General features: G+C 62.4%; 1 protein-coding gene and 1 long non-coding RNA gene across 5 annotated transcripts; both read left to right on the top strand.

Annotated features, from left to right (window-relative positions):
* The first annotated feature begins 3,824 nt into the window (after window positions 1-3,824).
* Window positions 3,825-10,934, top strand: LOC132027250 (uncharacterized). 3 transcript variants are annotated; one of them, XR_009407114.1, is made up of 7 exons: window positions 3,825-3,941; window positions 4,370-4,442; window positions 6,021-6,210; window positions 6,784-7,133; window positions 8,153-8,331; window positions 10,042-10,150; window positions 10,517-10,934. It is a non-coding gene; the product is annotated as an uncharacterized LOC132027250 (long non-coding RNA). The 3 variants fall into 3 exon arrangements; XR_009407113.1 differs by having other exon boundaries at window positions 3,886-4,442; XR_009407115.1 differs by lacking the exons at window positions 3,825-3,941; window positions 4,370-4,442 and adding an exon at window positions 4,917-4,949.
* Window positions 10,935-14,079: 3,145 nt separating this feature from the next.
* Window positions 14,080-26,952, top strand: UBE2I (ubiquitin conjugating enzyme E2 I). 2 transcript variants are annotated; one of them, XM_059415753.1, is made up of 7 exons: window positions 14,080-14,224; window positions 18,552-18,628; window positions 18,818-18,901; window positions 19,991-20,063; window positions 23,458-23,567; window positions 23,707-23,786; window positions 26,350-26,952. In XM_059415753.1, the coding sequence occupies exons 2-7, from the start codon at window positions 18,563-18,565 to the stop codon at window positions 26,411-26,413; spliced, it is 477 nt and encodes a 158-aa protein (XP_059271736.1). In that variant the 5' UTR covers window positions 14,080-14,224; window positions 18,552-18,562; the 3' UTR covers window positions 26,414-26,952. The 2 variants fall into 2 exon arrangements, with proteins under 2 accessions (XP_059271736.1, XP_059271735.1); XM_059415752.1 differs by lacking the exon at window positions 14,080-14,224 and adding an exon at window positions 18,278-18,469.
* The last annotated feature ends 601 nt before the right edge of the window (window positions 26,953-27,553 follow it).

Raw genomic sequence — 27,553 nt, 5'->3', positions numbered from 1 at the left:
GTATGTGTAGGTGTGCTCAGCGGCCCCAGGTCACATAAACCCACCGCCTCTTGGAGAGCGGCACATTTAAAAAATATTTTCACACGGAATCACCAAATGTGTCCCCTGGGGCTTGAACTGGAAATATCCAGAGAGGTGGGGTCTCCTCGCCAATGATGCCTTCCTTCTTTACTTCCCAGGGGGACATCCCATTTGCATACCGACGCTTTTACGTTCAGCTGCACCGGTGACAGGTCCTGTGGGGGACCTCCTGCCCAGAACACTGGGGTCCCTGGGGGGCTGTTGGAAGGGACAGCTTGAGAGGAAGTGAATGAAGATGGCTGCGGGTCCCCCGGAGGCTGGCGCTGGGGATTTGCGCTGGCCCTGGGCTGGCTCCACCTGGAGACCTCCCCTCCTGGGGGCTCAGGCTCCTGGCTTCAGTCAGGACTCAGGGGGCCGGGGGCGGGGCTGGGGGGGTCCCCTGGTCTCAGCCCGAGCAGGGGCTGGCGGTGGCCCCAGACAGCAGGTGTTCAAACTGCGCCACGAGGAAAGGAAAACAGAGTTAATGAAAACCTAAGAAGTTTCACTATAGAAATAAAAATCAGAGGACGAGAGGCTATACTCATTAAAAAACACGTTTTCTTCCCCAGAACTCATTCCTGATTTCCTTTCCCCTCATCTCTCCTTTGCTAGTTGATGCCGCTGGGAGGGTCGTCTGTGACTCGCAGATGACCCTCTCTGCTCCCAGTACCGTATGTGCTTGTCGGTCTTCAAAACCTGATTTTATCTTAAGCCACCTCTACCCCAGCAGGCCGCAGGCCACGTGCCCGCAGGAGCGCTGCTTGTCGGGAGCCACTGTGAGTGTGAGCTGGAGGACGCCAGGGTCAGGGGCTGCTGCTAGAGACCCAGCAACACGCGGCTGGTGGACCTCGAGGTGAAAACAGCCCAGCGCCAGGGGGACAGAGGGGCCCCGGTGTGCGGACCGGCCGCCAACACTGGCTCTGAAGGTGGACCGAGGTACCCTACGCCAGGGAGTACCGGTGGCTCGAGAAGCTGGAGACCACCAGGAACAAGGTCTGCTCTAGAACCTTCCACACCTCTCTCGAGCTGGTGAGAGCCTAGGGCTCCCGGGTGAGAACCGGGAGGTGGACAGGGTGCCCCGTGATGGGGGCCTGTGTGGGCGGCCTCGGTGGGTGTGCTGGCTTGCGTGCGGGGTGGGCCGCCATGCGGGACCGGGGCAGCTGTCCCTCAGAAACTGAGGGAGAAGGTTGGCCGGCAGGCAGAAGGGAGGCAGGAGGGTCGCCTGCCCTCTCTCCAGAAGTCTCGGCTGACATGCATCCTGTGGCCGAGGGAGGGTGAGTCAGAGCCAGCTCCAAAATCTCCCACTCTCAAGCGACAGGCCTTGCTTCGGTTCCCCCCGGGGTGCAGACAAGCCATGGGGCCAAACCTGGTTTCCACGGGGCAGGGATGCAGAACTCATTCTAGGGGGACGCTGCAGCTGCAGCACATCTCCCCACCCACAAGCCAAGAAAAGAACTGCATCGTGGGAGTGAGGGAAGGCGGCCCAGGATGGAGAAGGCCCTTCCCTGTGCTCCTGGGCCCACAGTGGCCTCCAGGATGGGGGTACGCGGCGGTCACTGCGGGAGACCTGGCCCCAAGGCCCACAGCCAGGCTGGGCACAAGGCCGGCCGCCTGAGGTCACTACACTCCCCAGTTGCCCCTAACTGTCCTACTGGTGGTCGCTGTCTCCTTCCCCGGGTCCCTGGAGTGGGGAGAGAGAGAAAGGAAGGGAAAACAGGAGGTGGCCCACCTCTGTGGCCTTCCTCCCACTGGGGCAGCCTCTGGAAGCCCCAGAGAGGAAGGGGGCAAGGGTGGATCCCCCAGTCTCGAGGCCTGTCAGCATCCCCAGTCCCTGTCACTGTCCAGGTGTCACTGTTGAAATCTGTCTCCATGTCCCCACACACCACAGCCCACCCGCAGACGCTGCTCTGGGCTCAGGCCCCGCTGCCCTGGGAGGGTCCCCACTGGCTCCCCGCTCTGCCCAGCCTGGAGACAGCTGCGCGACCGTCCTCCAAAGCACCAGGCTTCCCAGGGGCGCTTGGAGGGCAGTGTGTGTGTTGGTTTGACCGGGCACTAGGCAGGGAGGGCGCCGGTGCAGAGTGGGCACTCCGTTTGGGTCCCCCAGCCCCCCAAAACAAGACGGCCCGCTGGTGAGGGCGCGCGGCTGCAGGACGGTGTGGAGAACACTGCTCCTGGAGGGTGCTGACCCCGAGCGCCCCAGACCCTGAGCCCACTTCCCGGCTTCGCCTTTCCTCTGCAGATGGGCTCCGATGCCAGGTGAAGGCCTGGGATTTGGAAGCGCCTGGTGCCTCAGTCGTTACGCCTCTGCCTTCAGTTCAGGTCGTGATCGCAGGGTCGTGGAATCGAGTCCTGCGTCGGGCTCCCTGTTCCGCATGGAATCTGTCTCTCCCTCTGTCCCTCCCCGAGTTTGTGCGTTCTCTCTTTATCTTAAATAAAGATGATATCTTTAACTAAAAGTCCTACACTTAACACCCGGCACAAGCAGCAGGGGCCTTTGGCCTGTTCCTCTGCATCTTGGTTCCTGCCCCTCCTGCAGTGGGAGGAGGACGGGAACACCAGAGCCACGCGGACAAGACCGCAGCACAGCTCGGACCAGCAGTGCTGTGAGAACCGTGGGGCGAAGGTGCACCTGGGCCCCCTTCAGCCCACTCCCTACGGACCTTCCAGCAAGGGTTTCGCGGGTTCATTCCTCCTTCCAACACTCCCCACGGAGCCAGCCTCTGTCAGGTCCTAGGCACCGTGACAGAGAGACGAACGTCCCTGGGCTCCCAAGCTGTGGCAAGGCTAGTGCGGAGACGGACCCTGAGCGAGATCGACAGGAGTGTGCAGCGGGGCCAGCACGCTGGACACACCTGCACGCACCGCTTGCACCCTCACACACGCACCCGCACAAACCTGCTAGCACGTGCACACACGTGCATGCACCCGCTTGCACCACTCACACACACCCGCGCACACCCTCACGCACCTGCTCGCACCTGCGCACACCCGCTCACAAACGGAAGCGGCTTGTGGAGCCCCTCGAGGCCGTCGGAGAAGCTCGAGTCCGCGTGGATGGAGCTTGCAGCGCCCGCCGATCGCCACCCTGGAAGTCCCAGGAGCCCAGCCGCCAGCGCACCACAGCCAGGTGTTAGGGTACCTGGTCCCACCTGCCGCGCCCCTGGGCCACGCCCCTCCTGCCCCGACGCTCGGGTCCGCCCGCCCCCGTGTGGCCACGAGGAGGTACTGCAAGCCCGTTGTTTCAGGCGGAACAGGTCAGGGTGCACGCAGTCATGAAGCAGAGGTCAGTACGTGCAGGTCAGGGGGCACAGGTCAGGGCGCCGACGTCAGTCCGAGCAGGTCAGGGCGCAGGTCATGACGACGACGTCAGTACGTGCAGGTCAAGGGGCGTAGGTCATGACGCCAACATCAGTACGTGCAGGTCAAGGCGTATGTCAGGTGCAGGTCAGGGCGTACGTCATGAGGACGACGTCAGTACAGGCAGGTGACGGAGCAGGTCATGACGACGACGTCAGTACATGCAGGTCAGGGGGCGTAGGTCATGACGCCAACACAGTACGTGCAGATCGGGGCGTACGTCAGGAGGATGACGTCAGGACAAGCAGGTTAGGAGGCATAAGTCATGATGACAACGTCAGTGCGCGCAGGTCAGGAGCGCGGGCCATGACGCCGACGTCAGTACGTGCAGATCAGGGCGTACGTCATGAGGACGACGTCAGGACATGTAGGTCTGGGGGCATAGGTCATGCAGCCGACGGCAGCACGGGCCGGTCAGGGGACGCAGGTCAGGGTGGCGACGGCAGTACGCGCAGGTCAAGGGCACAGGTGGGGCGCGGAGGCCAGGGCGCTCCGGTGTCCTGTCGCAGAGCACAGGAGAGCAGGTTAGGGCGCTCAGGGAGCTGAGGTCAGCGCCCCGCGTCCAAGCCTGTCCCATATCCCCACCCGCCACACCCCACCCGCAGACGCGTCTCTGGGCTCAGGTCCCGCTGCCCTGGGAGGGTCCCCACTGGCTCCCCGCTCTGCTCAGCCTGGAGGCAGCTGCACGGCCGTCCCCCAAAGCACCAGGTTTCCCACGGTGCCTGGAGGGCAGGGTGTGTGTTGGTCTGACCAGGCGCCTGGGCGCTGTGGTGGGGGGCGCTGGTGCAGAGTGGGCACTCCGTTTGCGCCCCCCACCGCCCCCAACACAAGACGGCCCGCTGGTGAGGGCGCGCGGCTGCAGGACGGGGCGGAGAGCACTGCTCCTGGAGGGTCCCGACCCCGAGCGCCCCAGACCCCGCGCCCGCTTCCCGGCTCCGCGTCTCCTCCGCAGACGAGCTCCGATGCGCGGTGAAGGCCCGGGCTGAACCCGACGTCCGTGCGGCGCCAGCCGGAGTGCACGACAGGTCAGCCACAGAGACCGCACCCCGGAGTCAGTGCGGGAAAGCCAGGCTCGCTCCTGGACTGAGCCCCGCTGCTCTCCGTCTGGGGCAGCCGGGGCCTTGCCCGCGCTGGGGGAGGGGCAGCGGGAGCCTCGGGTTTCCCACCGGGAGCTCCCCGCCCTCCTGAGCCCTCTGGCTGCCCGAGGCGAAGCACACGCCCTTGGCAAATCCTCTCCCCGGCTCTGGCCGAGTCCTTAAATCAGGGGCAGGGGGCCATCCCAGGAAGGGCTGGACAGGGTCAGGCTGCAGACTTCACCGGGCTAGTCCCTACACGGACCCGCGGATGCCTGGATGCTGGGGTCCGTGCTAGGTCAGCTCAGCAGCCCCGGCTGTGGAATGTGCTGGTGACACTAGTCAGAAAGGAGAGGGACGGTGGGAAGGGTAGGGGGGGGCACCCACAGCTGACCTGCGGAGCGCTTCACGGGTCCTCTACGCTGGCGGCGCCGTGGCTGTGGGACGGAGACACATCTGGTAAGACAGGCCTGGGGGGTGTGATTCACCGGGGAAGCTCTTAGGATGCGAGGCTGCGGGGCGTGTGGCGACGTCCCTTCCAGGCTGAAGGACGACTCGAACGGTGTCTCTCCTGCCTTTCCTGCCACACTTGATAACCCAGTTATTGAGCGACAACGCCTTCGTCACCTGCTGGTTTGGAGGAGCCCAGAGCACGAATCTGTTGCAGGTCCAGGCCAGCACCCGTGACCCGATGCCCAGGCTCGACGACTTGGCCCCGTGAAGGCCGTGACTTACCAGGGTCTCACAGCCAGTCAGGGTAGACTTGGCCCTAGACCTCTGTCTCTGCAGCTTGTGGCCCCTGCAGACTCCCGAGCAGTCAGCACTTAGGGTCTCCAGGGCTGGGGCCCGGGCTGGGCTTTCTCACCCCTTTCCCCCCCTTTCCCCCATGCCACACCCCTACTCCAGCCAGCAGACCTGTCCCAAGCCACGCAGGGGCCCTGCCGCAGCCTGGCGCCCAGCCTTGGGCATCTGGCAGTGGTAGGACGTTCCTGCTTCCTGCTGTGGTTCCGTCCTGCCTGGCTCCAGGAGCTCCTTCCTTCCTGGAGGACGGGGCAGTCCATCCGCGGGGCTCTCCCAGTCCGAGCCCTCTCAGAGCCCCCCCTCTCAGAACCCCACACCCTGCGCCTGCTCTTGCCGTGGCCCTGCCCAGGAGGCCGCTCCGCCACCTGCCGGCACTGCTCCCAGGAGCCACGCCGCCCCCACCCCTTCGCGCTCCCACTGTAGGCCGCCAGAGGGCACCGTCTAGACGGCAGCCCCAGGCTAGGTGCCCCTGGCCAGACGCAGGCACGCAGTGACCATCGGGCATGCGAGCACCTTTCCAGGCCTGGGAGCCGCGGGGAGGGTGTCTCAGTCTGCCCCGACAGCCATCACAACAGAGGCCACAGCCTGCGGCTTAAGCAACAGACACTCCTCGGAGTCCTGGGGCGAGAAGTCCGAGATGGGGGCCCTGGGGGGGTTGGGCCTTTCCTGGCCTGCAGACACCATGCACACAAAGAGAGATGCTGATGTCCCTCTTCCTCTTCTCACTAGGGTCGGGGGCTCTCCCTGTGCACGCACTTAATTAACCCTGATGACCTGCGGAATGCCCTGCCTCCAAACACAGTGGCACGGGAGGTCGGGACCTGAACACATGGATTTGGGGGACACAGCTGAGTCCCAAGCAGAAGCTATGAGAACTCAGCAGGGTCACACGCCCTGACTGATGAGGGAACCTGGACCAGTGAGTGCCTCGAGGGCAGCGGGGTTAGCATCGGCTCCCCAGATTCTCCTGTCATAGGCCCTGCCCTGGGGAGACCCCACCCCGTGCCCCCTGGGCCCTGCCCTGCCTCCCCACCCCCAGTCTCCAACTCACCCTGGGTGGGCCTCAGTTTCCCCCTGTTTATCTCGGTTCCTCTTCTGTGAGGCACTGGCCTCTGGTCTTCCTCCGCCAGCCAGTTCTCCAGGCTTCACTGTTTCCGTGACGGGCGTCGGTGAGCAGCTCATTATTTAGGTTACTTAGTAGCTGTGCCTTTTTTCTTTAAGGTTTTATTTTTAAGTAATCTCCACACCCAACGTGGGGCTCAAACTCGACCTCGAGATCGAGTCACATGCTCTACCGACTGAGCCATCCTGGGGCTCCAGAAATGTGGGGTCTTTTTAGTGCGTTGCATTGAGTGGCCGGGTCATCAGCTGCTAAACACACCTCTAGCTGCTCCCGTCCAGAACCCAGACAGAACTCCCTCCCCGACCCTGTTCCCCCACTCTCCAGCTGGTGGCTCTGGGCTCCAGGACCGGTTTCTTGTCCCCCCACCAGCCGGCACCCCGCAGCCCTGCGCTGGCGTCCTCAAGTCACCAGCAACCCCACTGGGTGGTCCTGACAAGACGTGAGTGGCTTTTGTGTCGTCATCATCGGCGCAGTAAGAGATAACATGATCATTGGCCCCGTGACCAGTTCTCAAGCACACGGGTCAGCGGCCTTGCGTGCGTGAACAGCGACGGGAGGTTCCAGGACCCAGGCTTCCCGCAGAAGCTGCTCCTGCCAAGCCTGAGGACCCCACCGCCAGCCGCCCAGAACCGCCAGCCTGGGCCTGTCTCTAGACATTCCGCACGCCTGGAATCTTACCCCGCGTGGCCTCCTGGCTTCTGTCCCTCCCTGCGCTGCAGGTTGGTCCTGGTGGCGATGGGCGTCAGCACTTCCCGCCTCGTGTGGCCTCACGGTTGTCCCCTGTCCGGCAGCCGGGCTGCAGACCCGCATCTGCGCCCATGAAAGGGGTGTGGCTCCCGAGCTCTGCCTGGAGAATCGCGCGAGCACATGCGGACCTGCTCCCCTGGCCGTGCCCGGGTTCAGTTCTCTTGCACGGATACGTTAGGGTGGAACGTCTGCGTCTTACAGGAAGGGGTTCTCAAGGCTAAACCCCAATGGGGCCATTCCAGTATCACCCAGCCTCCCCCAGCCTTCACCCCACTGTTCCGCTTGGCTGTCCTCCACGATGCCCCCCTGTGCCCGTGGCTCCGTGGGTCCCTCCAGTCTCAGCCACAAGCCTTATGTGCTGGTGACCACGGCTGGCCAACGCAGACCTTGCCTCCCAACACCGTGCACCCTCCCCTGGGGGGCCCGCCTCCTTGTACATGAGGAGGCCCAGGTCTGCACCTCTGGGGGTGTCTTGTGGTACCCAGAACCCAAAGGGCCCCAAATAGGGCCCCTGCCCACCTGTGATCCCACAAACCTGCAGACTCCAGCATCTCCAGGGTCTTGCCGTGGCCAGCTGCACAGCCTCAAGGCTGGAGTGGGTGGTCACCCTTGACTTATTCTCTTCTTCCTGTTCTCAAGCACGAGTCCTAGGTCTTCCTCCACCGGCCAGACACTCTCCTCTTCTGAGATCAGGCCGTCAAATTCCTCCCCCCAGATTCTGCCAGGAGCCAGGGAGTCAGTCTCCCTGTTGGTCCTGCTCTCTCCAAACTGTTGTGCACACCCTGCGCCCTACCAGTAGGTGGGGCTCCAGGTCCACCCCGTTCCTAGAATGCTTCCCATCTCCCCTGACCCAGCCACATTACAGGACCCCCTTCCAGATTCTCCTACCCTGGCCCTTCCGAATCACTTGGCACCCCCTCCCTGACTGTGTCCCTTGCCATCATTCTCCAGACCCTCTCAACAACACCCACCAAGATGTTGTCTCCTCCAGGAAGGCTGCCCTGACCAGTGAGAAAGCACCAGGGCCCCTCCTTTCCCGCCCAGCTGTGAGAATCTCATGGTGTCGCAGGCCTCCTTTGCGGAGCCATCCCGTCTCCTCTCTGGCCTGTCAGTCCTGAAGGCACGTCAGGGCGTTGGGCTGAGCCGATCCCCGGAGAAGGCACACCTATGGTGAGTAAGCCTCCCGCCTGCCAGGTGGGAGCCGGTGGGCAGGCAGGGGAGGGGGCAGACATGGCTGTCGGGCCCTGGGAAAGCCCTGGTGGACAGGGCCCCCGGGAACGGGGAGCACAGGGATGGTGGCACTCAGGCTGAGCCGCCCTCCCTGCGTCAGTTCTGGGCAGCGTGACTGCCCCTGAGGCTGTGCCCCTGCTCAGGGAGAGGCCGCCAGAGACTGAGAACCCGGCTAGGCTGCAGGGATGCATGTCCTTGGTCCTGAGCTTCACCAGGGCCTGGCGCCCAGAATGTGGAGACGGGGCACCCAGAACGGGGTGTGGGCGTGTGACAATGGTGTCCTCACAGGATGCCCACGTGGGGCACAGAGAACGTGTGTCCACAGACTGCTCTCAGGGTCCCAGGAGCTCGCTTTGAATACCGCGGAACCGTGGCGTGAAAGAGGCCCCTGGCTCCCAGTAAAACCTTCCTGACTCAGGTGAAGAGAAGGGCCCCCTTTGGGCCTCTGTGGTTACTGTCCTCTCTCTCTGAGCCTTGCCCCACCACGTCCACCCCCAACAAGAAAGGGCCTGTGTGTGCACACGGGGTCTTGGCAGGTAACTGTATCCGGCCGCAAGCGAGGAGTCTGGCCAGCCTGCACTCCATGTGCGGGGCCGCACGGCACAGGGGGTATTGTCCCTAGCTGGGGTGGGAAGTCCCCTCTTCACACGCGCTAGTTACCTGGATAGCTGAGCTAAGACAGGAGCAGCCGGGTCTGAGGGTGCCCGTGGCTCAGTGTGGGCCAGGGTCAGACCTGCCTTGCTTGCCACTGCCATGGGGGCACCTGGGCCACAGGACATGGAACCGCATCAGAGCACCCCCAGCCCGGTGGGTGTGCTGTTCCTGCCTTCGTCCCTCCGCATATCATGAATTCCTGTCCTACCTGGGTGCAGGTTGGGAGGCAGCCAGATGGTTGTAACATGATGGGGAGGGCCATCCAGGTGCTGAGGGAGGCAGCCAAGGGGCTGTGTTTAGAGCAGGGAGGAGGGGAAGTGGGGGGGTTCACCTGGCTGTGGTGTGGGGGTCTGGAGGCAGGAAGTGCTGCAGGTGCCTGGAGGCAGTGGGCTAGGGGTCTCCGTCTCCTGGTTTGGGGCAGTAGAAGACAGCCCTGGTCAGGCCTGAGCTGCCCAGGGGCAAGGACCCACACTGGTGGTGGCTCTGGGGTCCTTAGAACCCCTCCCTCATTTTGATGTGGGGGCTCAGGCTGAGCGAGGGCTCCAGACATGGCGCCACGGGCGTTTGCACCTGCAGGCACGTGGAGCCAGCACCCTCCACAGAGCAACCCACCGAGGGACAGCCATTGGTCTCCCACGATAGCAAATGTGTCTCATCTGAGAATGAGACAGCAATGGCCAACCTCCCCTTGACCTCTGCTCGAAACACTGGGAAGGGATGAATGCCCATGTGACCCCATGCACCTGCCTCATGGCCTTTTCCATGGGTTTCAGGGAGCCAGGTTCCTTCCACGCAGTAGTGGGGGACACCTAGCCCCACCAACCAAGCCCTTTATCCTCCACTCCTCAAGGCTCTCGCAACAATCGGGTATTTTCCACACTGGTCCCTCCGCTCTTCCTGGGCTGGGTCAGAGCAGAAGCAGAGACCCAGCGGCCAGGAGGCACATGCAACAGGGGGTTTGCCTGCCGCCCAGCCTGTTCTTGGCGTCTCTTGCAGGGGACAGTGGCGACTTGGTGGTTCACAGTAACGGGCATCTGATGACCATCTTCCTTTCTCTTTGGGAGCAGGAAGACACCATCAAACCCACAGGTCACAGCACAGGCAGGTAAAGTCCTAAGACTTTGCTCTTTCTTTGTTCTAATGTACAAAACCACCCAGTGGGCAGGGATAAGCAAACTTGGGGACCACAGACCAGATGTGGAAGGACAGGACACCTTCATGTGGCCCAGGACCTAGCTTGGAACCACTAGAAGGTGCCTCTGTAGTCAGGCCAGGGACCAAGGAGCCTGGAGCAGGCCGGGGGGTGGGGGCAGGGTCCAAGGGATGCCCCATTCCTTTGAGAAGCTTGCAAAGGCAGCCCCTTGAAGGGGGGTAGTAGGACCAGTGTCCCAGCTAGGTCACTACTACTTAGAACATCCCGGGAAAGTCTCAGCCTGACAAAGAGACCCCCCCCTCCTCCCCCACCCCGTAGAGACACTGGGTATGTCCTAGATGGAACTGGGAGGCCAAGGGACAGCAGTACAGCAGAGCCTGGAGGAGGAAGTGGAGGACACCAGCCTGGGGTGGAGGAGAGGGGGCTGCAGGGTCTCCCTGGCAATCTGCATGCGTTCCCCAGAGCTGGAAGACAAGGCTGCCATCCTCCTACAATGGGTCCTGAGGTCAGAAAGGCATGTCCGGCCCCGCAGACCCAGCCCTGCCCTCTTGCAGGGAATCTTTTCTTCCTCAGTTTGCTTTGATCTGCAAAAGTTCTTAACATGGATGAAGTCCAATTTATCTGGTTTTTTTCTTGACTTGCTGGTGGTTTTGGTGTCCCATCCGAGAAACGATTGTCAAATCAGTTTTGTGAGGATTTCCCCCTGCGTGTTCTTCTACGTATTTCACAGTTTTAGCTCCTACATTTGGTCAGGTCTCTGACATGGTTATGTACGTGGTGTGAGGTAAGGGAGGTGAGGGGCAGCTCTGCACGCAGACCTCCTCCAGGCTGCAGCTGGCCTCCAGTGGGCACCCAGGGGAGCAGAGGGTCCTGCCCCTTCTCCAGGCAGCTCCCAGGGACACCACCCCTCCTTGTGGGGTGGGTGTCAGACCTGCCGCGGCAGGCTGGCTTCCTCCCTCGTCTGGGTCTTACCCTCACTGACTCTGGACAAAGCCCTCACTCTGTCCAAGCCTTAGTTTCTCCTTTGTATCCAGGGAACTGGGCCCAGGCCAGTCGCATCTCTCCCACTGAAACTGCAGCGCTTAGAACACACAGCAGAGTCCCCAGCACCCTGGAACTGTCACATGACGTCCCGTCCAAGTGCCCGGCCCAACCTCATCCCTGCTGCCCAGCCCCCTCACCCAGCCCCCAGCCACAGGGGCCTTTCCCTCCTAGTCCTTCTGCCAGGATCTCCCCCAGCCTCCCCACAGCTGGGGCCTGATCCTCCTTCAGAGACCTCCCCGACCATGCTGTCTGAACCAGGCATGTTCCTTAGCTGCGTGACAAGGCCCCGAATGCCTTGTGGCTTTAAACAAGGCCCTTGTTATTTCATTTTCTGTACATGAGGAGTCCAGACTCAGTGAGGCCCCTGCTCAGAGTCTCCGGCCCTCATCTGAGGCTCCAGGCCTTCCTGCAAACTCTCTGGTGGTTGGCAGCGTTCAGCCTCCCCCCGCCCCCATCGACTGAAAGCCTGAGGTCCTCACTTTCTTGCTGGCTGTCATGGGGCAGCATCCTCAGGTCCTAGAGGCCACCCCATTGTTCCCTGCGTGCCGTGCCGTGTGGCCCAGTCTACACCATGCCCTTGTGCTTCTTCAAGGCCAAAGTCGGTGCTGGATACATGAGCATGAGCTGACCAATGAAGGGACAGCCAGGAGGCCATCGCCGTGCATGTGTGTGCCGAGGTGGGAGCTCAAGGAGGCTTTGGGCTGAGGGTGCCAGGTGGGGGGTAGCCTTCTGCTCACCCCCTGCCCTCCAGCCTATCATCCAGCTTATCTCCTCCAGCAGTCTTGACTCTCTTCCCAGCACGAAGGCCACTTTCCCCTACAAGGACAGTCCTTCCTGTTCCTTAGCTGCGTGACTGCGGTTGGGACTTGGCAGCCACGGTCAAGGGGCCACACCTCCCCATCTCCAGGTATCCCCTTGCCACACATATGGACAGGTCCTGGTCTTAGTTTTCCTTCTCCCTAACCCCAAGGCTCCCCAAGGCCCATGGGGTCAGACCCAGGCCATGCGCATTGGTCGGCCTCCCCAAACTACATCCCTTGTTACCCCCTAGGTCCCCCCTACGTGGCCTGCCCTGCTCCCTCTCTGCCCCATCTGCGCGGAGCCCACGTAAGCCCCTGGTTCTCTCTGTCCTCCAGCAGTGCCCATCACCTCTTAGTGGCCACTGCCGTATGTCGGGTGCCTTCCCCACACAGCCCTTGTCCCCCACAAAGCCCTGTGCAAACCCGCTGGCATCTGCAGGGAAGAGCTGGGACTGAAGCCCATGCCCCGGGCAGGAAGCCAGCTTATTAAAGAGTCGTCCCCAGCCATGTGCCGCACAGCAGGCTCACCTGGGGTTCCTGTTAAAACACACCCTCTCACTCCCAGGACCACTGCTGGGGAATCTGGGCTGGGGCCCCAGAGAACAGGTGTCTCAGATAAGCCCCCATGGGCCCGGCCCCCTGAGGTGGAGAGCAGCAGCTGCCTGGCAAGGGAGGGGCCAAGGCAGCAGCATCCCCAAGCCAGGCCCATGCTGGGTTACTGCGGGGATCCCAGAGCGCGCAGCCCCTCTGGAGGTCAGAGGCTGACAGAGACCTGAAACGCCCACATTCTGCTCAGGCCCTCTGGCCTTTGTCACCTGGGACCGAGGTCACTATAGCCAAGCTCTGTGGACCACTGCTGACCGGGACGTATCCTAGGCAGAAGCCCCTCCCCCCATCTCGAGACTGGTGAGACGCCGTCGTTTTATTCCCCCAAGAAACAGGACGGCCGGGAGCCCACGGAATGCATGCCCTGAGCGGCCGCTGGACGCCGGACCAACCTATGGTTCCTAACGCTGGAGAAGCCCGCAGCCTCAGCAGTTCCAACTAGGGTCTCTGGGGAGAGGAGGGAGGAGAAACGGAGGAAAAGGAGTGAATGGATGCGAGTTGCTTCGGCAGTCCAGCGCCCCCCACTCCACGCCGTGTAGCCTGAGTGCGCGATGCCCTCCACCCGCCGCTGCTCGGATTGGGGGAGGGGGGACACCTACCAACGCCTAACCCCAAGGCGTCCACGGGCGGAGCAGGCTGACCTTGGAAGGCGCCTGCTCCCGCACCGGGGGCTGGAGTTTGGGCAGCGAGGTGCGCCCGACGGGGAGGCGCCCGGAGAGGCCGGGAGGGGCCAGTATTCGCTACGGGACAGCCCGCCCATCCTCTCCTCTCCCCTCCCCCACCCGCCTGCAGCCCTGGCGCCCCGCCCCCACCCCCCGGCCAGCCCCGGGTTAGGGAGCGTCCGCTCTTCTCCTCCCGTCGGTCGGGTCGCGACTCGGCCTCTTGTACCGGGTCAACTCATTGGGCGGCTTCGACGGACGCCCCGCCCAGGGCCCCGAACCGGCCAATAGCAAGGGGCTTCACAGGCCGCCGTGCTCCGGGGACCGTCACCGTGCTGCGACGCTTCAGGGGATCCTTAGGCCTCAGTGGTCTTTTCCCCCCGGCCCCTACCCCCAGCCCCAAGGAGACCTCCGGGACCCGTGCCCGAAGAGCTGCCCGCGCGGCATCCGGGGAGCCCTTGGAGATCTCGGCCTCCCTCTGCCCCTGCTGCCCGCCGGCGTGTCCTCGAGTGGACGCACGCATCACGAGGGGGAGTTTGCCGACGCTCCCTCCAATCGGGGACGCGGCTCCTTTAAGGGCGCAGGTGTCCGCAGCGCCGCCTGACTGGAAAGTCGCACCCGGACCAGGCTCCCAAGCCGGTCCCGGAGCGCGGGTCCGCGGCGACAGGGCGCGGGCGGCGGGCGGCGCGCGGGGGCGCAGGCGGCGGGGGTCGCGGGGGCGGTGCCGGCGGCTTGCGGGGCAGGCGCGCGACGGGCAGTCCTCGCAGGCCCCGCCCCGCCCCGCCCGCCGGGGTCCTCGGAGCGCTCGGGCTGCGCGCGGAGCGGGCTCGGGAGGGAAGTCCCGAGACAAAGGGAGCGCCGCCGCCGCCGCCGCCGCCGCCTCGTCCGCCTCGCTCGCCGGGCCGCGGCCGCCCGAGGTGAGCGCGGGGGGCGCGGGTGGGCGGCGGGAGGCGCGGGCGGGGGCCGGCCTCGGGGCGCCGGGGCCTCGGCCGCCGTCGGGCCCGGGCCGGGCGGGCGCCTCCTCACTCCCGACCCCCGGCCCGGCCTGCCCCGCGCACCCCGGCTCCGGGCAGGGTCCCCGCGCCCTGGGGTCAGGTCCGCCTGGGAGCCGCGGCCGTGCGGCTTACCCCCCCACACCGCGTCCCGGGTCCCACCGGCCTCGGGCCCGCCCCCGCCCCCGCCGGGCCTGGCTGGGGTCGCGGCCGGCCGGCCCTTCGAGCCCCCGCCGCGCGCCCGTTCGGGAGCGGGGAGAACGGCCCCCTGGCGCGCGCGCGGCGGCGTCCCCGAGCTGCTGCTGGCAGTGGCCGCTGTTGACAGGGACGCGAGCCTGGGCCGCCCCGCCGCCGCGGTTCTCCTCCGCCCCAGGGAAATTCGTTTCCGGGGTCACGGTCTGCACACAGACCTGTGGCGCTTGCCAGCCGGGGAGAGCGTGCACGGCAGGAGGAGCTCCAAGTGGCGGAGTGCGGCCGCGCCGGCGGGCCTGGCGGGGGTCTGGAGAGCGGAGCCGTCCGAGTTTTCTCCTGCTTTTGAAGCGCGCCGCTCGCGCTTGGTGGGACCCGAACGGAGCGCTGCAGGGGGGCTTCCAGGAGGTCGCTCTGTGCGGGCTGAACGGAGGGCGGACTTGGTAGCTCCGAGAGCAGAAGGAGGGGCGGGCACGGTGGCTCCGGATCGCGGCCGTGGCTGGCTCGCTGGGTGTAGTGCGGGAATATCCTCAGTTCTTGGGTCTGCACAGCTGGCTTTCTACTTGTTGCTGTCTGGGGTCTGGAGCCTGAATATTTCTTGCTGTTCAGGGAACGGCCTTTGGGTAGAGAACCGACTTCACAGAAAGTGGGGGTGCATCTCCACTTTCTTCTCTTCCCAGAGAAAGGGAGATGAACCCCCACTTTCTCTGCATTGTTTGTGGCCTGTTTTAGGGGCTTTCACCCATTTTACAGACTGAGAAGCATGAGGAAGGGGGAGAGAAGAGACTTGCGGGCACTTGGGCAGCCAGGAAGTGGCTCTAGGGTTCTTGCCCTCGGGGAGCAGGGCAGGATTGGAGGAGAGCATCTTCTAGTACATCCCAGTGTGGGAGCGGTGGAGGGAGGTTGGAGGGCAGACCTCCCACTCTGCCTGTGGTTCAGAGACAGTCTTCATCTCGCCCCTGCTGTTCTGCAGTGTCTGGTTAACCTGTACCTGCATTACCTGCTCCCTAAGTGCAGGTCTGTTAGCTTGGGTTTTCGGTGGGATCCTGAATGAGCCCTTCTGTGTTGTAGTTAAAATGTAACAAATGGGCTGCTTTGTTGCAGACAGCGGGAGGCCGGTGGGAGTGGAAGCATGTTTTAGAGACCAGGTCTCTACTTGAGACTGAGACCAGGCAGCTGTGCACCTGTGGCTCTTCGCCCTGATGGCAGAAACCTGCTTTGGCGCCCCATCTGGTCCATCGGCACCCCTGAGGAGGGGGCTGCAGGAGCTCTTACGGCACCACCCCTCATTACCTCCCACAAGGTGGGACAGCTCACACAGCTAGGATCTAGGATCTGTCTGGTCTTCAGGGCAGAGGAGGTGGCCTGCAGCAGGGTTGTGACACAGGGTCAGCAAGCAGACGTACTCAGGATCGCTTGGGCGGGCCTGGGGTTTCAGGAACCTGTTTTGATTCCTGGCTGAGCTCAAATTCGCAGGGACCTTGCATCTCACTTAAAAGAAGTGCTTGTCAGTCTTGTGTTTGGGCACCAAACCTCTGTGCCGGCTGATTTGGCAGAAGCGACCTGCCAACTTGTGCTGTCTGCTTGGGGGGCCCGGGGGAGTGTTGCCAAGCGCCAGGGACAAGAGTGTGCCTTTTCCTCGAGTCTCTTGCAGGGAAGGGCGTCTCTGCTGACCCTGGGGTCGTTGTTGGGGCAAGAGTTTGAGAAACACGTGGAGGTGAAGGATTTTCAGTCTCAGGGTCATTATTGCCTGGATTTTCAGTCTCAGGGTCATTATTGCCTGCATCTGACCAGAGGACATGCACCCTGGGCCCCGCTTCTGCCCGGATAGATACTCCAGACAGGGGTGCTGTGCTGTGAAGGAGATCTGGGCAGGTGTGTGCAAGGGGGGTCCCAGACACCCATGGCGTCATGTTCCTGGTGGTCTGGTCTGCACAGGGATGGGGACAAAGGGTGCAGACCAGAATGCTGGGATTTTGTGGTGCTGAATTGGAGGTCTTTTTTGGTCCTAGCATGGCGGTGTCTAGTTTGTACATAATTTTGAGGTCCAGTAAGGTTGGGCATTTGTTACAAGGTGTGTTCTGGGGTCAGATCTGTTCCATCATCCTTACGGCCATGCATCATGAGTGGAGACCTGTGATTTTTTCGTGTTATAATCTCAGTACACGTTTTTTGAAATGGGTTGGCGTCTAGCTGGTCTGGCGCTTTGTCGTGACTCAACCCACTTCCTGAGACCTGGGCTCTTGCAGGACACCGGGGACTGCGGTGGCTCTCTGGGACGGCCATTCCCAGACCCCTCGTCCCACTTAACTTACTTCTTGGGAAAAGAATTGTCCAAGAGCCTCCTAAACCCTGAGCACTGGGCCCTACCCAGAGTTCCTGACTGAGGGCCCCAGGGACCTGGAGGATATACATTTCTGACAAGCACCCAGGACCCCACTTGGAGAGTCTAGGGCTGGTCTCTGTTGAGCTGTTGGCCTCACTCCTGCTGCACAACGGTGTGGGCCCTGGCCAGGGTGTGTGTCGCTCAGAGACTGGGAGTGGGGTAACTGCGGGGGAGCAGCGGGGGCCGGAGCGAAGAGTGTGATGTGGATCGGAGGGCTCGGGGGCAGTCAAAGGTCAGCCTGAGCTGGGCTGGGGGCTGCTGCACAGGAGTGGCTAACAGGAAGGGCGGGGGGGCCCTAGCTGGCTTCGAGTTGAGGTTCCCTGCTTAGCCGGAACCTTGCTTTCTGGGTTTCTCTTCTGGTTGTTCCTAGGTCTGTGATGAGCCTGGCTAGGGACAGGTAGTTGAGCCTGAGCCAGGAAGCATGGCTGGGAGGTTGTCCTTCTGAGTCTGGCTGAGAGCCCTCGTGGTGTGCAGAACCCTGTGTCGCACTCAGGCACGTGGGGTGTTGCACCTCTTCCCCCGAAAGAGCGGAAGGACCTGTTACCCGCCTTCTGTAGAAGCCCGAAGGGTCGGTGTTCTCTTCCAGGAGACACCTTCTTCCTCTTGTCAAGCTTTGTCTAAGGGAAGTGCTGGGTTCTGGGTATCTCCAGCGTTTCCGTGGACTTTGAGGACCACCAGAGGGACCTCGGGTCAGACTCTCTGAGGGCAGCTGGGGGCGCTGGCCTGTTGGGCCCCGCTAGGGAAGCAGCGGCCTAGACAGTCCGCTTGAGCTGCAGGTTGTGCGGGGCTGTGCACGGGGGACTCTGGGCTGGGGTGGGGGTGGGGATGGTCTGGAGGCCCTCGAGGAACGGCAGGTCTTTGAGCCGCCCTCCCCCCCACTCCACTCCCGTGCCCACTCCCAGGACAGGTGGACACAGCAGGCGGGCTGTGGGCTGACCTGCCTGCAGGCCTGCCGGGGTGTCTTCTGGCCTTCCTGGGTGCTCCCTGCTGCCACACCAACCTTCTGCTGACTCTCCTGAAGTGAATGGCAGACAGGCCTTGACCCGCCAGGGGATGGGGGTGCTGTGGGATGCAAAAGTGGAGGGGACAGAGGACAGTGCTGGGGGCCGCGGTGAGAGGTAGGTCTCTTGGGTGCTGTGGGCTGGGTGTGGTCTAGGGACTTGTCTGTGATGCTCTTGGACAGCTGTCCGCCCTGGGGCGCTTTTCTACTCCATTGCTTTTAAGAACAAGGATTATTCTCCTGGCCAGACCTGAATTTAAATTCTAAGCTGGGGCCTGATGGCACCCCGCCTGCATCTCCACTGGCAAAGGAGAGCACCCTGCCACACCCACGGCCCCCTCCCCGTTGTCAGGCGGTGCTGTGGACAGCCTCACCTTGTCCTTGCGTTTCCTGCAGAGTCTGACAGTGAGGAGTATGACAGTGAGCTCGGGATCCCTGTTGCTCTAGCCCGCCACCCTGGGACACAGGAGAGCAGGGCGAGGGTACAGGCATCTGCCAGGAGTGCTGGCGGGCTCTCCCTGCACAGCACCTGACAGCCGTGTGGCCCCAGGCCTGCGCCTCGGCCTTCCTGCACCCCGGCCTCGCTGTGCCCACGGTGTGTGCCTTGAGGCCCTGGGGGCGGCGGGGAGCCTGAGGGCTGCCTCAATTAACTGCTTGCTCTGTCTGGTCTCTTCCAGGGACTTTGAACATGTCGGGGATCGCCCTCAGCAGACTCGCCCAGGAGCGGAAAGCCTGGAGGAAGGACCACCCGTTTGTAAGGAAAGCTTTATTTCTGCACGCAGCAGAGTGAACTCGATTCCCCTTGTGGAAACCGGGAAGTCCCCTTTCCGCTCGGGCCTGTCACACGCTGTGCAGAGCGCCCGCTGGGGTCACAGGACGGTTCTGCGAGCGGGCGAGCTGGGATTCGTGGCACTGATGTGCCTGTGTGCTTGTCTTCTCTCAGGGCTTTGTGGCCGTCCCGACAAAGAATCCCGACGGCACGATGAACCTCATGAACTGGGAGTGCGCCATTCCGGGGAAGAAAGGGGTAAGAGAGGCTGTTCTTACCGGAGCTGCTCTTACCTACGGCCAGCCTGCCCGTGTTGGCCCCACAGGCCCTGGCCCCATCCCCCTGGGGGGGCAGGGATAGGGTGACCTGTGACGCCCCCAGCCCCGCCCCATGGGCACTTGTAATTGAGAAAGGGGAGCCAGGCTGTGGAGAGGGGTGGATGCCACACCTCCACCAAGCCTGGGGGCCAGAATGTGCTTCATTTCTGGGGCAAGAGGAGCTTTGAGGGCCTTCACGCTTGTCCTTCAGCCCCAAGCTCATGATGCTGGTCCCGGCGGTCTTTAAGCTGGCCCCCGGGCCAGCTACTGCTGCTCAGATGCAGACGTTCCCCGTGGGCCACCTGGGAAAGCTTTGTGCAGCCTGAGCGTGCCAGGGCCGTTGGGAACCAGCATGCTGGAAGCATATGGGAGTGAGGATCTCCCACAACCCTGTGTCCAGCTTTTCCGGGATGACCCCAAAGGGAAGAGGAAGCCCCTGAGGTGTCCCCATTGTTCCCAAGGCCTTGTCGCCTGTTTTCTTTCTCCTGTGATTCGTGGTGACCGTCCAGGAGCCTCCTCTTCCTCTGTGAAGCCGGTGGGGGTAGGACATGGCTTTGCGTGGTGACGGGGTCTGGGTCTGGGTTCGGCGGCCAGCCTGCGCCTCTGCCTGTACTGTGACCATTCTCCGCCCCTTGTCTGAGGCTGCAGCGGGGGTGGCCGTCTTCCTCCCAGAGGAGGCTGCGGAGGGCTGTGGGGTCACAGAGCTGGTGGGAGGGGCCTCGATGCAGCTGCTTAGATGGAGATCTGACCACGACCCACTCCCCCCAGTCCTGGGGTCATAGGGGCTGCCAAGTCCCTGCTATCTTTCTAGAAGTCCAACCTCAGCCCCACTCCTCCCCAAGAAGGGCTCTTTCCAGGCCCCCTTGGGGGCCATGAAGACACTTACAGCTCTGTCATGGGGGCAGCTGGTCTTTGGGCCAGTTTAGGAGTCCACCTCCCTGTTGGGATGGTGCTGGGGGACGGGCTGCAAACGCCGGCTTTTCTGAGCTCAGCCTGCCACGCTCCTAACCGCTGCTTCGTTTCCCAACAGACTCCCTGGGAAGGAGGCTTGTTTAAGCTCCGGATGCTTTTCAAAGACGATTACCCATCCTCACCCCCAAAATGTGAGTAGAGCGAAGTCTGCCAGAGTCACTCTGCTCCGGCACGTTCCAGCAGAGATCTGCGGTCCTGTGTTCTTGGGGGGGCGACTCTGGGGACTCCTGTCCCTGAGCCTGGCTGTGGATCGGAGCTCATTCGAGCCCCCTGGGCTGGGAGGCACACACAGTGGGCTGGGTCACAGATTCTGGCTGTGATCACTGGGAGGCTCCCGGGCTCTTTGTGCCTCCTGGGGAGAAGGTGCCACCACCTCCAGCCCCGGCAGGGATGGGCATGTGAAGGACCACAGTCCAGGGCCTCCCCACCCAGACAGCTTTGTGTCCCTCACTCAGTGTCACTCTCCTTGCTGGTAACAGTTTTGTGTGTGCAGCCCGGGCAGACCGCGGTGCCTCACACAGTGCTGTGCACTGTGGCAGAACTGTGGCAGTGAGGGCCTGCAAGTCCCTCCTGCTTTGTGGCCAGAGGTTCCCCCAGCCCTGTCCGTGGTCGGTCAGTTAGGCAGTGAACACGTGTCTCCGTGTGTGCACAGCCCATGGCAAGGCCAGGCCATGTGTAAACGTTTACCCTGCAGTTATTTATTCAGAAGATAGAAGTACGTTTTCCATTATGAGGGCATGTACCAGAAGAACTTGAGAAATCAATGATTAGCGGGGTAACCACTGGGATGGAGACTGTTCGGGGTGATTCTCTGCTGTTCGGATACTTTCATCACGTGCAGCTGTCCCTTCAAATGACTGCCTTCACTGAAAAATGAGATACATTTTAGTTGCTTTTCTCAATTCTGTTCAATATGGAAGTTTGAGCAAATGCAACAAGGAAGAGAAAAATGCCCGCAAAAGAGCATGAAAGGGAGACGGGCTGCAAGCCTTCTTCCCAGCGCTGGCTTGTGAAGGTTGTGGGATGAGAGGTTAACGTGCAAAAACCTGTTTTCCTGGAGTTGCTACAAGTGAAGCGTTCCAACCAGGTGCAACAGTAGCCTCAGACACAGGAGTGAATCCACCCAGAGTTCATACCTCCAGACTGGAGGGTCAGGATCACAACACAGAAGCCAAGGACAGGTTCCGACACAAGGACCTGGGTTCCCCGGATGGATGGGAAGCCCCAGTGCTGTGAGGGTGTCTGTTGTCTCAAAGCCTGTCTGTGGGGCACGTGTGATCCCAGGTACAGTCTAAGCACATTTGTGTGGCAGTGGCCACGGGGACCCTGGCAGGTAGAGGCGCAGAGGGTGGAGAGTGGCTTGGCCCTCAGAGTGCCGGGGGTGGTTGTGAGGCCCAGGCAGAGGCCCGTCAGGAGCGGGTACCCGGCCTTGACAGCGGGATGGGCAAGATGGGACCTCGATGCCCCAGCCGCGGGGACCCGGTGATGGGAGACGCAGGCCCGCGGAGCAGAGCCGCCACACGCAGGGTGGCTCAGTTCTTGACGGAAGGAGCAAGAGGTGTGGGGAGAGGGTGCCCTAAGTAACAGACCATGGAGCATCATAGCAGAAGGAGGAGGGAATCAGCCTCCGGGAGAGATCTGGATGCCCCACGCAGAGGTGGAGCCTTAGGGCTCTGAGAGGAAGGGGGTGGGTAGGAGGTGGCACCTCCATTCCTTGGGTCCCTTAAACTTTGAGCAGTGACACAGGGCGCCCCCTGGGGGTGGAGCAGCCCGCAAGCGGATTGCAAGACGCCTAGAGCAGGCCTTCCCCGGGGACAGCGGCAGAGTGGGGTGTGGTGAAGGTTCCAGGTGATCCTGAGCACGTACCCTGAGTACCTGAAGGGCACGCACGCGGTCAGTGAGGAAAAGGCAGAGAGCCTGCCAACCTGCAGAGAGAAGGAAGGTGCCCAGCTCTGTCACCGGACATTTGCAAGCCACGTGTGGCCAGGGTGGAAAGGGCCGATTAGTCGGAGCCCGCCACCTGCTGTGTCTGCGCTGTGTCTGCGCCGTGTCTGCTGGAGCCGGGCTTGGGCCTGCCCGGGCACCAGCTGCGCTAACCAGGTGATTATCCAGACGCACGTGTGCTTGCCGGAAGCCGGAGGCAGCCCCAGGGTCCGTGGACGAGCCCATGGTGGGCAGTGGGGGCTGACCCACAGCCACCGGAGGGGAGGACCCGACGCGATGACACGCAGTTGGACCCGGAGTCCTCGTGGGAGTCAGCGGTGGGCCCTGTGACACCTCGGGGCGGGGACCTCTCCAGGCAGAGGGAGCCAGCGGGGACCAGAATTGGGGTCAGGACTTCAGGGGAAGCGGCTGCTCCCTCGACCGTGCGCTTTCCTCGGTAACACAGCAGACCCGCCCCTCAGATGAGACGCAGACCAGGGGTTGTGCTCACTGGAGGGCCCAGAGGAAGAGCGAAAAGGCATCCACGGCACGGAAGAAGGTTCCTGCAAGGCCCACCAGATGGGGCTTGTGGCCAGAATGTGCGTGGCGCTCGGCGAGTCGGGATGGCCCCACTGGCAAACGGACAAGACTTGATGGGTGTTTTGAAAAGAGCACTGTGTGTGGCACTCGCCCCTGGGGTCTCCAGGGCAGCACCGGCCCGAGTCGCAGGAGGCGGCTGCCGCTCCTTAGGGGGACGGCAGAGCTCCACGGGGCCTGGCTGGCTCTGCTGGGCTCACGGAAGCTGCACACGGGCACTGCCTCCTTTTCAGGACGGACACACAACGCCTGCTCACGGCTTTGTCTACGGCGGCCGGGTGCGAGCAGAGGTGGCTCCGGGGTGGGGTGTGGGGGGACACTTGCCACAGCGCCTGCATCTGAGGAGTCCCCGCCGGGGTGCTGCTCGCGTGTTGGGGGCGAAGAGCAGCTCGGGGCGGCTCCAGCGGTCTGTCGTTTTGGGATCCTCCAGCTGCTCTGCCTCCTTCGTGCTTTTCTGGGTGAATGTAAGTACGGGGGGGAGGGGGAGGGCGCCCACATGAAGAGAAATGGCCTCAGACCTTAGCGGTGGGACCTTCCCAGGGTGGATTCAAGGCAGTTCTTGTTCTTATACATTTTACAGTTTCCCATGTGGTTTTTTTGTTTTGTTTTGTTTTAGTTTTTGTGTTTTAAAAAATGTGGAGGGGTATAGTGTGAGGTCCTACAGGCCTCTCTTCAAAGCAGGGTGATTTGCTCTGAAAATGGCCACTTGTTTGGAAGGGTCTCAGTTCCTGCCCTCCACTGTGCCCCCAGGACTGTCTCATTGCTACAGCTGCCCTCCTTCCCACATCTGGGCTGGCTTTGGGAGGTGGGTGAGGGTGACTAGGGCCGGGGACCTAGGCAAACACATGGCTTCGCCCCTGAGTCTGGGAACTGTGCGCCCTGCCCACACTGCCACCTCACAGCCCCCATTCTGAACCGCAAGCCTGCTGGCCAGCAAGGCACCCAATGCAGGGGAGGGGACAGCAGCCGCCACAGAAACGTGTTTCCTTCCTCTCTCTGCCGCAGGTAAATTTGAGCCACCACTGTTTCACCCGAACGTGTACCCTTCGGGCACGGTGTGCCTGTCCATCCTTGAGGAGGACAAGGACTGGAGGCCAGCCATCACAATTAAGCAGGTACGAGGTGCAGGGGGCCAGCCTCAGCCTTTCTGTGGGGCCAGAGGACGGTGGTCTTGCTCTGAAGCCGGGGCCAGTGTTCTAGGAAAGCTTGGTTTTTTAACCGCTGAGCTCTGTGTTTTCTTTATTTCTTAAACAGATCTTGTTAGGAATACAGGAACTTCTAAATGAACCAAATATCCAGGACCCAGCTCAAGCAGAGGCCTACACGATTTACTGGTAAGTACTGGTCCGGCCGCCCTTGCCGTGGCTTGGCTTGTTGGCTTGTACACGCTTCCCTAGAAGTCTGGCCCAGGCTGCCACTCCCATTGGCCTTCTTGCATGGCCCTGAGACTCGACCAGTGACCAGGAGACCGAGTGAGGTGGGCACGGAAGCGTCTGAGGCCGGGAAGCAAGCAGGCAGGCCCTGTAGGCAGTGGGAAGTCCATGTGCAAAGGGCCTGTGGTGAGCAAGAACAGGTGACCAGGGCCAGTATCGCCACAGCACTGTTGGTTAAGGGTTGGGGGGGCGGTCAGGAGACGGAAGTTGGATGACATAGGCTCCCATTGGCTACTTTGTCCCTGATAAGCTGTGGCCAGGCAAACCAGGTGCCTCGGTGAACCCCAGTGCAGCTCAGAGGGCAAGGCCCCCGGGTGTGGGCACCAAAGGAGGCATGTTCAGTATCGTGGTTCCCCAGGGGCCCCACAGCTCCCGCCGTTTCCATCTTGCTGCTCCTCCCAGGCCTAGATGTGGGCCATAGGGGAGCGGTACTCCTGGCTTGATCTGGGTCACCTAGCTGCCATGCTGTCCCCACCAGATGTCAGGAGTTCACTCCTCGCCCCAGCCCTTCCCTGCGTGGTACTGTGTTGCCCACCGCCTGCGCTGAGGGAGGCAGTGACCAGGATAGATTCCCAGGCCTGGGCCAGTCAGCCGCAGAGAGAGCCCTGTGCTTGAGCAGAGGCCCCACGGTTGTGGATCCTGGGTCCCCTGGCCATGTCCGCCAGCCTCTTAGGCTGGCCCAGGTTAGGGGCCTTATGCCAGGGAGGGGACTCTGGCCCCCTGCTGCTCCACATTTGGAAAGCTGGGACCGATGGGGCTAACATAGGGGAGAGGCTGGGGCATGTTCCTCCTGGGGGACGTTTCTGGAATCAGCAGTGCCGAGGGTCAAAGCTGAGGTCAGGACCATTCTCCTGCCGCTCTGGACATTGCCAGGTGGCGCGTCCGGGGAGCACCTGAGAGAAGTGCCAGGTTGCAGGCGTTGCATTTGTCCCCCCAAAGTGGTTTCAGGTCCTAGGCCCAGCCCAGTGTTGGCCAGGAGCGAGCAGCAGGATGCGCCCAGCCAGGGCCGGGGCCTGTCCCAGTGGGGCTCAGCAGCAGGTCCCGTGTCCTGTTGGCGTGTGTGCACTCACAGTGACTCAGGAGATCCATCCTCTCCCTTGGTCCTGAGCCGGGTGCTGTGCGATGTCACCGTGCCATCTGTCCGCACTGACATGGCGGTCTAAGCCTCGCATATGAGGCCACTCAGGACGCACCGCGTTCTTGTGACAGACCAAGTGGCCTGTAGAGCTGAGGAGGTCTCGGGCCTTCCGAGAACTTGCTGGCCTGGTGCGCGAGGGTTTTTTTGTTTTTTGTTTTCTTAAGATCACTTATTTATTTATTTATTTTACGATTACTTATTTGTCAGAGACAGAGCACAGGCAGGTGGAATGACAGTGACAGAGGGGGAGGCAGGCTCCCCGCCGAGCAGAGAGCCCGATGTGGGGCTCGATCCCAGGACCCTGGGATCATGACCTGAGCCAAAGGCAGAGGCTTTACCCACTGAGCCACCCAGGCGCCCCCCGGTGTGCTCTTTGTCATGGGTGACGCTCATTGTGGCTGATGGTGGCCACAGGCACCGCAGTGTCCCCATAAGCAGCCGGCTTTCTTCGTGTCTCTTCCCAGCGCCGGGGCAGCAGGACTGGAGGCTAGCTGTGGTGCACCAGCAGACCCGGCGGGGTGTGTGGCCGCTCCCCCGGGGCTGCTGGGTATCTTTCCTGCTCCGGGAAGCGTCGCCACCAGTCCTGGCCTGCCCTTGTTGCCACGACTTCTCCCATCAGCGTCCCTTTTAAGAGTACGTTGGAACAGCTCCGCTGGCCACTGCGGGCCACAGGGGCTCCCCTGGCGGTGGACAGCCGGCCTGGCTGCCCCTGCCCTGGAGCTCTGGGGCTGGAACGGGCCGCAGACAGGAGTCCTGTGGCCTTGATGCCGCAGCTCTCCGTGGCCCGGGCAGGTGGCTACCACTGTGGTGTGTTCGCTGGAGCCCGCTGCCCCTTGAGGGAAGTCCCCTCGGGGGCCCTTTGTCCCTCCACCCTGAGAGCCCCATCGTGCCCGGGGCCTGGGCCACAGTGACTTGGAGCAGCGTCCTGAGAGGCGTCCATGGAGAGAGCACAGCTTGGGGGGCCCCCTAGCTTCCATGCGGGGAGCACTCCACACCCCCAGGCGAGTGTCCCCACGTGCACACACTGCACCTGGGCTCTGGGCAGGGTCCCAGGTCAGCCCCGGAGCTTCCGTTGGCCCTCAGGGCCCCACAGGGAAAGAAGCAGGAGTCCCGTCCGTCTGTAGCCAAGATTCGTGCCCAGCAATCTGGACTTTCTCTCCAGAACGAAAGCAGCTGCTTCCGGCTTAGAGCGCGGTACACGCCTGGCCGCCCCCGGGGCCTTTCCGATCAGAGGCCGCCCTCTGAGCCTGCTCTGCGTCCCTTGACGCCCCGGGCCCCGAGGGGGCCGCGCCTGCTGACCTGTCTCTCTCTTGACCTCCTCCTCAGCCAAAACAGAGTGGAGTACGAGAAGAGGGTTCGAGCACAAGCCAAGAAGTTCGCGCCTTCATAAGCAGCGACCACACAGCAGCGTAAGAAGGAAGGGATTGGTTTGGCAAGAACTTGTTTACAACATTTTTGCAAATCTGACGTTGCTCTGTACAATTACTAGTCACCTGGGAGGGGGGGCGGGCGCCATTTTCCATTTCCGCCGCTGGCACGCAGTCCTCGACGCGCTGAGCTGCCCGGTTTTTCATACAGGGTCTCTTCCTTCGGTCTTTTGTATTTTTGATTGTTATGTAAAACTTGCTTTTATTTTAATATTGATGTCAGTATTTCAACTGCTGTAAAATTATAAACTTTTATACTTCGATGAGCCCCGAGGAGCTAGTTTCCTTTGCTCGCGGATGCAGGCATGCCTCCCGCCGTGTAGAGCTACGCAGCCGCCCGCCGGCCCCTCCCGCCTTGCTCCCCGCAGATCCCGGTTGTGTTGCTTATGAGCCTCAGATCCAAAGGCCGCCGGCGTCTCGTTTCCGCATCACTTCCTTTGTGTTTATATGGCGTTTTGTCTGTGTTGCTGTTTAGAGTAAATAAACTGTTTATATAAAGGTTTTCGTTGCATTATCGTCATTAAGAGCGTGAGGAGGCGGCCTCACGGTGCCCGGCCCCCCACACGGCAGCAGGCGCACGGAGCCCAGCTCGCTGCTGTGCCCGGCCTTGCCTGGACCTGCGTGGCGCCCGGCTTGGGCCTCTGAATAGTGCTGTGTGTGAGGACGACGTGCGTCCAGAGCCTGTCCCCACACCCCAGGTCTGGGGGCTGTGCAGAGAGCGGATGGGGTCAGGTCGGAAGTGGTGTCAAGAGCCTTCTAGAACTGGCGTGGGCAGGACCCAGCCCCAGGGAAGACGGGGCACCAGCAGCTCCCCCTCGTTCTGGCACGTGCTGGTGTCCACCTCGGGCCGGCAGTCTCCAGTGCCCACCTGGCCTCACTGGCTGCCCTGCGACCTCCCTGCGCCCGCTGCGCCAGCCCCCACCCCAAGTGCGGGGGCCAGGCTGAGGCCACCGTGCACAGGCACCTCCCTGTTCCCGAGAGGCTCTGAGCCCGGTCCAACGCCTGCTGTGCTGTGCTCACACAGCACCCCAAAACCTGCCCCCACTGCACAGCTTCCCCAGGTCAGCTGCCTGCTCAGTTGGGAAACAGGTCTGGGAGCTGGC

Source organism: Mustela nigripes, chromosome 11 (assembly GCF_022355385.1).
Source record: "Mustela nigripes isolate SB6536 chromosome 11, MUSNIG.SB6536, whole genome shotgun sequence".
Lineage (NCBI taxonomy): Eukaryota > Metazoa > Chordata > Mammalia > Carnivora > Mustelidae > Mustela > Mustela nigripes.
Note: the sequence above shows the minus strand (reverse complement) of the source record. Positions and strands in the feature narration are given on the sequence as shown.